This window comes from Pseudophryne corroboree, chromosome 2, assembly GCF_028390025.1.
Source record: "Pseudophryne corroboree isolate aPseCor3 chromosome 2, aPseCor3.hap2, whole genome shotgun sequence".
NCBI classification, from domain to species: Eukaryota; Metazoa; Chordata; class Amphibia; order Anura; family Myobatrachidae; genus Pseudophryne; species Pseudophryne corroboree.
Genome location: NC_086445.1, coordinates 340,237,743 through 340,250,985, shown reverse-complemented (window position 1 = coordinate 340,250,985; position 13,243 = coordinate 340,237,743). Strand labels below are relative to the sequence as shown.

The window sequence follows — 13,243 nt, the reverse complement described above, 5'->3', positions numbered from 1 at the left end:
GGGGAGGTGAGTGAGGTGGGGAAGGTTTGTGAGGTGGAGGAGGTGAGTGAGAGGGAGGAGGTTAGTGAGGTGGAGGAGGTGGGTGAGGTTGGTGCTGCAGCCTCTAGTGACAGTGAAGCAGCTCCGCAGCCACACACCACTACTAAGACTGGCCGCAATGTGAAGTTTAGTTATGCTGAGAATGTGGCTTTGGTGCGTGAGCTTATGAATTATCAGCATTACCTATTTGGGCCTGAGTCTGCAATTATGCAGAAGATGGTGGTGTGGGCTAAAGTTGTTGCTGCTATAAATAGTGAGGGGGTGGTCAAGCGGACCGAGGACACGTGCCTCAAATGGTACTATGATATCAAGCGCCGTGTGAAGTCTAAAATGGCTAAGGAGGCAAAGCCTGCTCGTCAGACCGTTGGGGTTCAGACCTTCATTGCCAGATATCTGGAGTACGAGGAGCCCATGTGGAACTTAATACCTCCTGAAGTTGTGGCAGCAACACATGACCGTGATTCTGATCGTCCCAGCCAGGATGGTGAGCATGGTTTTTATTAATCACATACTGTATTTTGTTTGTGGTTAACTTTTTGTTTGGTTAATGTGTGTCATGTGGCCTAGGACGTTACTCGCTGCTTGGAGTACATGGCACCAAAACCATTGGCATTGTTGATGGATAACACAAAAGCAAATGTAGCGCATAACAGTATTGTATGTGGAATGACACTTAAAATGTGTATTTATTTTTTGGTGAGTTAAGTTGGGTTTGTGGGCGACCTTTAATTTACAAACACCAAGCTTCCCCTTCATCACATTTTCATCAGAATGCATTGAACTCTGTATTTTGGGACAGTTTGCCCGCTGCAAGGTATCACACACAGTGGTTCATATCTAATATGACAATAAAAAAGCAGAGGGATTACTCAACTAGCGCTCTTTGGTTCTGTTCTTTGCCAAACTCCAACAATTAATTCCTCATAGCAGAGTAGTTGTTTCAATATGCATAATGAGAAAAATTTGTATAGTGAAGTATTGTTTAATACACATAAGAAACACACATAGGTTAAAACTAAAATGTGCAGTAGCCCATAAGCATAGGCAGTCCGTCAGATATCCAATTTAGAGAGCAATTACCAGAGATGTTGGAATTGAAAACAGTTCAAAAACAGCATGAAAGTCCGTGGGAAAAGATTCCCGGGATTTTCCCACAGGCAAGCAGCTATCCGGGTAATCACCACCGTTTTGGATGAACTAGAAGTGCCAGATATCCACCACCGCGTTTCTACCCTTGGCTAGGGTCTTTTTTAAGGTGCAGGTAACAACTCCACATCTAATAGGCTGTGTCAGGAATCGACTTACCAGGCTGACATCCGTCCGCCGCTGCGGACTCCGTCCTGGCTCCCTGCGGTCACCTGTCACCTATGCCCCTGCCATGGGACATCATCAAGGGCCTGGGAACACTCCTGAGACAGCGGGCATGTAGCGCGCCGCGTCCCTGCTAGGCCGCAGCGTGGGCGCCGCCATGACAGTCTGTAAACAGCCAGTATACTGCGGCCAATCCGGTGCTTGGCCGCACCCACTTTCCTTCACTCATCCAATCCCTGTGCACCATGGGGTACATAAGAGACTGCAGGATCAGTCTGCAGGCATCCTGGACTGTGTGTCATTCCTGCGACCCATGTGAAAGGATCTGTTCCTGTTCCTCCTGTGTTCCTGGTTCTCTGGTTAAGAACTTGTACTCCTGGTTACTCTGCACAGCTCCGTGGAACTTCAAGGCCCAGCAATACCTGCAACCTGCAACAAGGCTTCACACTCATCACCACCTTGTGTGCTTCAGCCTGCAGTTGAGACTGACTCCAGGTGTGTTTCATTCCTCCACCTGTGATACAGCTTGCTGCTGCCAGTGCCTCATCACCTGCACTGTGAAGTCAGACTCCTGCCTCTGCTCAGGTTTGCCAAAGTTTCCTGTTTTAAAACCTGCACTGGTTTCCAAACCAGAACCATTTCACAAGCACTTGTTCTTCTGTTTATATATTACCGGTTATTATTTTCTCAAGTCATCTGTCATCCATTGCCATAGACTTTCAGTTATCATGCTGAGTGATTGACTTTATTCATCTGTTATTATTGTTTCTGCTACCATCCTGTTTAATATCATCTGCCAAATAAATACCATTGCGCTCATGCGCAGGAACGTTATCCAGCCTCCTCGTTTTCTCCCATCTACCTCCATTGACCCACTAGCGCCCCCTCCGGGGACACAGCCCAAACACAATCTGACAGTAAGTCCAGGATCGATGGACTCGGATGGTGGACGGAGTGTGGGGTCAGAGGCCTTGCAAAATCTGGTCTCCCGTCTGGATGGTCAAGAGGTTGCGCAGCAGCAGATGCTTCAATTCCTGCAAGGGATGTCCTCCCGATTAGATACACTACAGCAATCCCTGCCTAGTGTACTCTCTCCTACTGTTCCTGTTACTCCAGCACCTGCCAGTGCTGTGAGTTCTTCTATGCCGGCTGCATCAGCTCCAGTGTCACGTCTGCATCTGCCCGTGCCGAGCAAGTATGATGGCAGTCCTAAGTTATGTCGCGGGTTTCTCAATCAATGTGAAATACAGTTTGAGTTATTGCCACATAATTTCCCCACGCCAAGATCCAAGGTTGCCTACATCATCTCCTTACTCTCTGGATCTGCTCTGAGTTGGGTGTCTCCTCTGTGGGAACGTGCTGACCCTCTGATTAACAACTACACAGACTTCGTGTCAACCTTCAGACGGATCTTTGACGAGCCTGGTCGTGCGACATCAGCTTCGGCAGACCTGATCCAACTTCGTCAAGGTACCCAAAGCATGGGACAATATGTCATCCAGTTCCAGACGTTGGCTGCAGAGGTTCAGTGGAACAACCAAGCTCTGGTAGCAGCTTTCTGGCACGGACTCTCGGATCGGATCAAGGATGAATTGGCGACCCGTGACATTCCTGTTCAACTGTCTGATTTGACCTCCCTGTGCATTAAGTTGGACTCTCGCATCCGCGAACGCAATAATGAACGCGCTCGGAGTGAGCCACGCAGATCAAGGTTCATACCTTCTGTACAGTTCCAGTCTCCCTCTTCTGACGAGCCTATGCAGATAAATAGGTCCCGCCTAACTCCTGAAGAGCGGGCAAGAAGAATACGTGAGAGACTCTGCCTATACTGTGCTGCTGCGGGCCATCAGATTAACTCCTGCACGGTGCGTTCGGGAAACGCCAGATCCTGACTTGTAATGGAGGAGTCAAGTTAGGATCTTTCAGTCAAGCTCCTTCTCAACAAGACCTCATCCTTCCAGTGATGCTAGAGACTCCAGTTGGGCTCCAGTCTGCGTCAGCATTAGTGGACTGCGGTGCTGCAGGAAACTTTATCACCCAAGCTGCGGTAAATAAATTTTGCCTATCTACCTGTGAACTTTCTTGTCCAGTTTACATTACTGCTGTGGATGGTAGTCGAATCTCCAAGGGGAACATTTCTCATCAAACTGTTCCAGTGGTTCTGGGAGTTGGATTTCTCCATTCTGAACTGATCAAGTTCCTGGTCATCCCTCAAGCCACCCAGGAGATTGTCTTGGGCATGCCCTGGCTCCAGCTACATAATCCACAGTTTGACTGGTCAACGTTGCAGCTTACCTCATGGGGTTCACATTGTCATCAATCCTGCTTAGCCCAAGTGTGTCCCATTAAGTCTACCGAAGTTAAGACACAGTCAAGTCTCCCAGCAGCTTATCAAGACTTCTCAGACGTCTTCTGTGAAAAGGCTGCTGATATCCTGCCGCCCCATAGGGAATGGGATTGTCCCATCGATCTCCTTCCTGGCAAGAAGCCACCTAGGGGGCGCACCTACCCGTTGTCTGTTTCTGAAACTGAGGCGATGAGTAATTACATCAGAGAGAATCTTCAGAAGGGATTCATCCGTCCGTCATCATCTCCCGCTGGTGCAGGTTTCTTCTTTGTTAAAAAGAAGGATGGAGGACTGCGTCCATGCATTGACTATCGGGGTCTCAATGACATTACTATCAAGAATAGTTATCCATTACCACTCATTACCGAATTATTTGACAGAGTTAAAGGAGCCCGCATCTTCACCAAGTTAGATCTCCGCGGTGCCTATAATCTCGTCAGAATCCGGAGTGGTGACGAGTGGAAGACAGCTTTCAACACTCGAGATGGCCATTATGAATACCTGGTAATGCCATTTGGGTTGAGTAATGCTCCAGCAGTGTTCCAACACTTTGTGAACGAAATCTTTCGTGATGTCCTGTATAAGTACCTCGTTGTTTACTTAGATGATATCCTTATCTTCTCCCAAGACCTTCCATCTCATCGTCTACAAGTTTGTGAAGTTCTCCGACGTCTTCGTGAGAACCGGCTCTACGGGAAACTATCTAAATGCACCTTTGAAGTTCCCTCTATACCCTTCCTGGGTTATATAATTTCCGGATCGGATCTTCAGATGGACCCGACAAAATTGGAAGCTATTGCCAATTGGTCCATTCCAAACTCTCTCAAGTCTATCCAGCGATTCCTGGGTTTCGCCAACTACTATAGAAAATTTATTCGAGGATTCTCCACTCTCATCGCTCCTATTACCAACCTAACTCGGAAAGGGGCAGACCATTCCAACTGGTCAGAAGAAGCCTTGGCAGCCTTCCAGAAGATCAAGCTAGCCTTTATGTCTGCTCCAGTGCTGTCTCAGCCAGATGTCAACAGACCATTCGAGTTGGAGGTAGATGCCTCTACAGTTGGGGTTGGAGCTGTTCTCTCCCAGAAGGGATCCGATGGGAAAGTCCACCCTTGTGGATTTTATTCTCGAAAGTTTCTTCCTGCAGAAGCTAACTACTCCGTGGGAGATCAAGAACTACTGGCGATCAAGCTGGCTCTCGAGGAATGGAGATATCTCCTAGAAGGGGCCAAACATCCGTTTAATATCTACACGGATCATAAAAACCTGCTATATTTAAAGGCAGCTCAGTGCCTTAACCCTCGCCAGTCCAGGTGGGCTATGTTTTTCTCACGTTTTAATTTCAAGCTTCATTTCCGCCCAGGTTCGCAGAATGTGAAAGCCGACGCGTTATCCCGATCCATGGAATCTGAAGAAGGAACATCTGACTCAGTGCCACATTCCATCCTGAGTCCCGTGGTTTTCGCTGCATCTCAAGTCTCCCCAGCTCCTCCTCCTGGTAAGACTTTTGTTTCCCCAGATCTCCGTCCCAAGTTGCTATCTTGGGCCCATCAATCCAAGTTTACTGGTCATCCTGGGGTCCTGAAGACCTACAAGTTCCTTTCTGCTACATATTGGTGGCCAAAGATGAAAATGGACATCCAGGATTTCGTGGCATCCTGTCCTAAATGTGTGCAGCACAAGACTCCTCGTCAGTCTCCAGCAGGTCAGTTACAACCACTGTCTATCCCTAGTCGTCCCTGGTCACACCTGTCCATGGATTTTATCACCGACCTTCCTCCTTCTCAAGGACATAATACCATTTGGGTTGTAGTGGACAGATTCACCAAGATGGCTCATTTTGTTCCTCTCCAGGGTCTCCCTTCTGCCCCAAAACTTGCCCAAATCTTCCTACGGGAGATTTTCCGCTTACATGGTTTACCCTCTGAAATAATATCTGACCGGGGGGTACAGTTTGTAGCGAGGTTTTGGAGGGCCCTCTGTTCTGCCATGCAGGTCAAACTGAAGTTTTCATCTTCATACCATCCTCAGACGAATGGGCAGACAGAGAGGGTCAATCAAGAACTTGAGACTTTTTTAAGATTATATGTTTCATCTTCCCAGGATGACTGGTTCGATCTGCTCCCATGGGCCGAGTTTGCCCACAACTTTCGATACCATACTGCCACTGAAACGACACCATTCTTTGCAGTATATGGGCAACATCCCCGTGTACCTGATTTCCAAGAACTCCCTCATATGGATGTTCCTGCTGCCACTACTGCTCTGACTCAGTTTTCATCTATTTGGAGAAAAATTCACGTTTCCCTCAAAAAGGCCTCCAGTCGGTACAAGGTCTTTGCCGACCGCAAGAGACGTGCGGTTCCCCATTTGAAACCTGGGGACAAGGTTTGGCTATCAACCCGTAACCTCCGTCTCAGGGTCCCATCCATGAAGTTTGCACCACGCTTCATTGGTCCTTACCCTGTCGAAAGAGTCATCAACCCAGTGGCCTATAAATTAAAGTTACCATCTTCCCTTCGTATACCTAACGCTTTTCATATTTCTCTCCTCAGACCTCTAGTCCTAAACCGCTTTCAGAATACTCTTCCAGTAGGTCCCAAGGTTCGAACTCAGCGGGGCGTGGAATTCGAGATCAACAAAATTCTGGACTCCCGTTGTCGGTATGGACGTCTCCAGTACCTGGTCGATTGGTCCGGTTATGGCCCAGAGGAGAGAAGTTGGGTGAATTCGTCCGATGTCCATGCTCCTAGGTTGGTCCGTGTCTTCCACAGCACTCATCCCTCCAAACCACGTGGGTGTTCGGTGTCCACCCCTAAAGGAGGGGGTACTGTCAGGAATCGACTTACCAGGCTGACATCCGTCCGCCGCTGCGGACTCCGTCCTGGCTCCCTGCGGTCACCTGTCACCTATGCCCCTGCCATGGGACATCATCAAGGGCCTGGGAACACTCCTGAGACAGCGGGCATGTAGCGCGCCGCGTCCCTGCTAGGCCGCAGCGTGGGCGCCGCCATGACAGTCTGTAAACAGCCAGTATACTGCGGCCAATCCGGTGCTTGGCCGCACCCACTTTCCTTCACTCATCCAATCCCTGTGCACCATGGGGTACATAAGAGACTGCAGGATCAGTCTGCAGGCATCCTGGACTGTGTGTCATTCCTGCGACCCATGTGAAAGGATCTGTTCCTGTTCCTCCTGTGTTCCTGGTTCTCTGGTTAAGAACTTGTACTCCTGGTTACTCTGCACAGCTCCGTGGAACTTCAAGGCCCAGCAATACCTGCAACCTGCAACAAGGCTTCACACTCATCACCACCTTGTGTGCTTCAGCCTGCAGTTGAGACTGACTCCAGGTGTGTTTCATTCCTCCACCTGTGATACAGCTTGCTGCTGCCAGTGCCTCATCACCTGCACTGTGAAGTCAGACTCCTGCCTCTGCTCAGGTTTGCCATTCTACACCTTGCTGCCTAAGTTTCCTGTTTTAAAACCTGCACTGGTTTCCAAACCAGAACCATTTCACAAGCACTTGTTCTTCTGTTTATATATTACCGGTTATTATTTTCTCAAGTCATCTGTCATCCATTGCCATAGACTTTCAGTTATCATGCTGAGTGATTGACTTTATTCATCTGTTATTATTGTTTCTGCTACCATCCTGTTTAATATCATCTGCCAAATAAATACCATTGCGCTCATGCGCAGGAACGTTATCCAGCCTCCTCGTTTTCTCCCATCTACCTCCATTGACCCACTAGCGCCCCCTCCGGGGACACAGCCCAAACACAATCTGACAGGCTGGAGCCGGCATAAGTAAATGAAAAAGCAGTGACATGTACAAGGAAAGTAAAGTACCATCTAATTAGGCCCCAAAAAACAAAAAACATATTGGTGATGCTTGGCTGCTGCATTTCTCACCTTAGACAACACTGCTTTATCAGTGACTTATGTGTTTGCCAGGTTACTAAATGTCTTCAATGTGTTACTTAGTTTTGTTATGTTGGACTACTGTGTGTTTGTTGTGCCACATCACACAGGTTGACACAAATATTCTTTCATATGAGTGAAACTTGCAATTTAAAACCATATGTGTGTGTTTTGTAGTGTTGTTGTGTATAGTTGTAATATAGTTTGTGTCCTCTCCATTTTGTCATGCGTTGCACTTTCCTCAGTGCACATGGCCTATTGGGCAATGTTGTTTGGCTAATTGCTGTGGGTGTGGGGGCCACATCAACTGTTTGTTAGATGTCCCAATGATGTTTACATTACAAACACACAAACTAAAAAATGTTTATTATCTTTATAATGATAATGTTACAAATTCTTAGCAACTGCATTGTACAAATTAAACTTTTCACTATTTTCTTATCCGGTTGTACAGTGTTGAAAAAGTCCAAAACTACCAGACCTCCAGTCAGTCCAACTACATCTGATGATGATGATGATGACGCTGTGGCAGCAGGTAAAGTGTCCAATGTAGTACATGTTATGTTTGTTAAGGAATGGTCCTACAATAATTGTTTTTTTTAACAATAGGTCACTCAACACAAGGCACTGCGAGCAGAAGACGTCCTCCTGAACCACACAAAAAGCCACCACATGTGGCACCCAAGAGACCAAGGTCAGATGTCCAGTCCAAAACACAGATGTCTCCATCACAAAATAGAATTTCAATAGTGTCTTTAAAACCACCACACCAAATTTTGGACACTCCACCAAGACACCAACCACACTCCCCTCATCTGGATGGTGAGTAGGAATCTTAAAAAGGAAAAAAAATAGTCATATATAAATGCTCCATTTTTTTACATTCATAGACTACAGACACACCACAAACAACAATATGTACAGAAGAACACCAACCACAAAATGTCGACAAAGTGGATGCTAGTTTTTGGCCTACATTCAAAATATGTGTGTCCACTTCAGCCAAACACTAGCATATGGTCTGGAAGATGCTGCAACCAAAACAGATGGGTCAGCTTGACAAGGAGTAAGGCTGTACACATAGGGGGTCATTCCGAGTTGTTCGCTCGGTATTTTTTTCTCGCAATGGAGCGATTAGTCGCTAATGCGCATGCGCAATGTCCGCAGTGCGACTGCGCCAAGTAAATTTGCTATGCAGTTAGGTTTTTTACTCACGGCATTACGAGGTTTTTTCTTCGTTCTGGTGATCATAATGTGATTGACAGGAAGTGGGTGTTTCTGGGCGGAAACTGGCCGTTTTATGGGTGTGTGTGAAAAAACGCTACCGTTTCTGGGAAAAACGCGGGAGTGGCTGGAGAAACGGAGGAGTGTCTGGGCGAACGCTGGGTGTGTTTGTGACGTCAAACCAGGAACGAAACTGACTGAACTGATCGCAGATGCCGAGTAAGTGTGGAGCTACTCAGAAACTGCTAAGAAGTGTTTATTCGCAATTCTGCTAATCTTTCGTTCGCAATTTTGATAAGCTAAGATTCACTCCCAGTAGGCGGCGGCTTAGCGTGTGCAAAGCTGCTAAAAGCAGCTTGCGAGCGAACAACTCGGAATGACCCCCATTGTTGTGTGTTGATGCTTTTGCCTACATTGTTTACAACATGCAAAAGTGTATAGATGTTTGACTTGCTCACACTAAAAGACTAAGGGGGACATTTACTAAACAGTGATAAGAGCGGAGAAGTAAGCCAGTGGACAAGTTGAGCCATCAACCAAGCAGCAGCTCTGTATAATTTTACAGTATGCCAATTATAGATGTTACTTCAGTGCTGATTGGTTGCCATGGCCAACATATCCACTGCCTCGCCTCTCCACTCTTATCACTGCTTAGTAAATGTCACCATTAATTTGTAATTACAACTGACACATTTCTCGTCAGTTGATATACCAAACAAATAATGTGCTTGCTCTTACATTGATGTACACAGAAAAGCAAAATGAGAGAGGCATGAGTAGCTTTTAAAGGCAGTAGTGATGTTGTTTCAATACAGAATATGTACAATATGCAGCCACATGTGTAGAGTGGATGTTGTTTGTCAGACATTTCAAACACATATATGGCAACCTAACCAAAAATGCATTGTCCTTCCAGAATCAACTAATGAGCCAAGCAGCCCTCCGACACACCAGCAAGACAGTGACATGGATGAAACATTTGTTTTACATCTTCAGCCAATCAATGAAGCAAACACCCCCCCAGCACCTGTGAGTACACCTCCCCCGCAACACACACCACCACCACAACAGAGCCCAACAACACCCAGTAGCACAAGGGCCTGATCAAGTGTTTTGGGACAATTGGGCTATACAGCAGGCCACTAATCAGGAATGCCTGTGTACACAGACACAAATTTTCTCGAGCCTGTCTAATCACCCCAAAAGAATAAGCCGCAATATCAGCAGACAAAATGAACCAACCACACGAATGGCAAAGACCATGGAAATAATGCGGGCAGACATTACACATGTAATGGGCAACTTACAACGCCTAATGGATGAACATCACAGACAACAGCAAAGCTACCTAAACATTTTAGAAACAAATCAAATGCTCATTGAATCAATATCCCGCATCATGGAGAATCACACTGCAGCAACACATGAACTCAATGCCACACTCACTAACCTCAACGAAACCCTCAGGTCCCAGCAGCAACACCAACAAAGCATAACTTCTGGTACGACAACCCCACTTGTATTGCCAATGACCTCACCACCAAGGCGCTTCACCAGAACACGCCCACCCGACAGTGGTAAAGGCAAAGCAGCATCCAAGCAGCCGCCCCCCAAAAAATAAATAAATACAAGATGTAGTGGTTTCTGTGTGGAGAAAAAAAAACTATTATTTAATAAATGTATGATGGACACTAAATATTCTCCTTTTATCAGCTTTCAAAATTATTCAAAATCATTAATTACCCGTAAACTAAGTTTAAAAGTGCAGTTGCTCTTCACACTGCTAATTACCAGACTTTGAAAAATGTTTTGCCAAGTGAAATGTTCTCTGTGCTACACATTGTGAGTTGCATGCATTAATGAGCCAACCGTCTTTGATTATCTAATTATTATTACCAGATTCTAATCACTCTCATATATAGCAGCCAGTCTACTGCACAGGCATGCACATTCTGAGGTGTATGCATTAATGAGCCAACAGTCTTTGATTCCCTTTTGATTAATTTATGATTATAATCACAATCATATAACAGCCTGTCTACAGCACAGCCATGCAGATTAACACATGACCCATACAACCTAATTGTTGGGGTTGTGAGTAAGGTAAATTTTTTAAATCTTCATGCCAGTAGGACAAATACAGCATTGTTCCAAAAGCAAGTGTCCGAATATGGCCAAACAACAATGGGAGGTTTTTAAAAAAATTATTTTGGCCGGTTTGTTGTTAATGTCCTGCCATATTTGTGTGTGCAAAAAAGGAGTTATGGGAGCATTTGTTTGTATGCTTCAAACAAATACCACTTTTCCGTGCAACACCAAAAGTAATGTACAGTATGTAATAATGGATACATATTGTTTCTTGTGTTGTGTCTATAAAACAGGCTGACTTTAACAAGCAATCTGAAAGAAATAAAAACATGTTGGATGGTACAAAGTTTGTGTCCCTTAAACACCATGAACACCACATATAGGGCCAGATGTATTCAGCATGGAGAAGAAAAAAATCATTGCGAAGTGTAAACTGAATACGTAGCAGACATTCAGATAGTAATTAGCATTTAGAAAAACATTCAGGATTACCTAGTGCTTGATCACCTTCCACTTAGCAATGCTTAACGACTTTTCCAGCATTAAGACATGTGCACCATAATATGATGTGTACTCAAAACCAGAACACACAATACACATTTTGTGGAGGGTATAAATACCCAGACAGTTTACCTACACAAACTACCTTTGATAAAGCTGCAGTGCCTTGCAGTGAAACGCGTCAGTAGGCTTGCCAGGCCACCATTTCCTGGTACTACAGCTGCCTTGGTGTGTCCGGACCAGGACTGGAGCGCAAAATTTACAAAGAGTCCGAGGCGAATTAAATCATCTGGAATGCCACCTACTGTTTGCACAACAGGAGGATACCGCAATGCAGTGAGGATCCCTCTAAACCCTTGCTTGGGTCTGAGTCCAACAAAAGGACAATTTCAAGGGACTACACCTCCAGTGGCTTACTGTGGTAACAACCTATGTGGGACATCCTCCACAGAACCTGTATAATCTGCTGACCATGTTCAGTTTCCTGGCCCTGGTTTCTTCCAGGCTGATGTCTGAGTCTCAGGAATCCCACAGCACACAAAACATCACTGCACCATAGAACAACAGCCATTTCTGAGTGAGGGATGATTGAAATGGGCCCATGGTCCTTTTATAGGCATCCTAATTCAGGTGTGATTGATGTTGAAGTTGCCACACATGTTAACACGGCAGGAAAAAGCAGGTCTATTTTTTTAGCAGTTTTTTTTGCGAATCGCAAAAAAACACTACCGCAATTGAACATTCACGGACAAACATCCAAATACGAATGAATAGTAAATTACCGTGTTGTATGAACAAACAGACGTGTTTGGCTGATGGTCTATTCATTCGTATTTCTGACCTCTGCCGTGAAAACCAGTACGAATAGAGCCAACACTGCCGAGATTTGTGCTTTGTAAATTCCCGTGTTGACACTACAAATTTAGTAAATAAATCCCCATGAAGGGATTGAGATTAAAACTAATTATTTGAAGAAAATACAGAAAGATGTATAACAGAGTGCACTGAACAACCATAATTTTAATTTAAATCTGACTTTTGCTCAATTCAATTCATAAAAGAGATTGAAACAATGGGGGTCATTCTGACCCGAGCGCACACTGCAGTTTATCGCAGTGGTGCAATTGGGTCAGAACTGCGCATGCAGTAAGGCTGCAGGCCTGTGCAGCGCTTTACCCTAACTCCTCTCAGAGGCAACTTCTTTTTGTATTGTTTTTTTTTCAGCATGCTTAAAATCCACTAATTAATAAATTAAGTGGTTTGCATATTTTAGTGGGGGAAACGGGTTCAGTGATTTCTGATCTAATATGTGTTTTCTCTGCATATTTGAGATTAGTAAATTTGCATGATAAAATCTTGCTGGGAACATGTCTCCATTATGCCAGGATTTTAACACTGATATTTAATAAATTTCCCTCTTTGGGAATAGGTAAGTGTTAGGTCTACCCTTAGCAGAGCTCAATTGTTGCATGTGGAGGAACCTTCTAACTTGGCCAAGCTAGCATTAAGAATCTCTGTATTCATTCAAATTATGACAAGTGATATCTGCTGGCCAGTGTCATTGTGGTGTTTAGCAATGATCAGCTTCCCCTATGATTTTTTCATTTAATAACTATTTTTCCCAAAAATAATCTGACACTTTGATGTGTGGTCAAAGAAAATAGGACTTATATGGGTTATTTAATAAATAAACCCATTGGAGTCTTATAGGCCAATGTTAGGTTTCTCCATAACAATGATCAGCTTGTTGTTAGTGGAGGATCTCTCTAACTTGTCAAGTTATCACTAGTGTTGACATGTATAGTAGTTAAA

General features: G+C 45.1%; 1 protein-coding gene across 1 annotated transcript; it reads left to right on the top strand.

Moving 5' to 3' along the window:
• Nucleotides 1-204: 204 nt before the first annotated feature.
• LOC134991832 (uncharacterized) lies at nt 205-9,946 on the top strand. Its single transcript, XM_063950749.1, has 4 exons — nt 205-523; nt 8,073-8,153; nt 8,228-8,440; nt 9,759-9,946. Exons 1-4 carry the CDS (start codon nt 205-207, stop codon nt 9,944-9,946), a joined length of 801 nt encoding a protein of 266 aa, XP_063806819.1.
• Nucleotides 9,947-13,243: the final 3,297 nt, after the last annotated feature.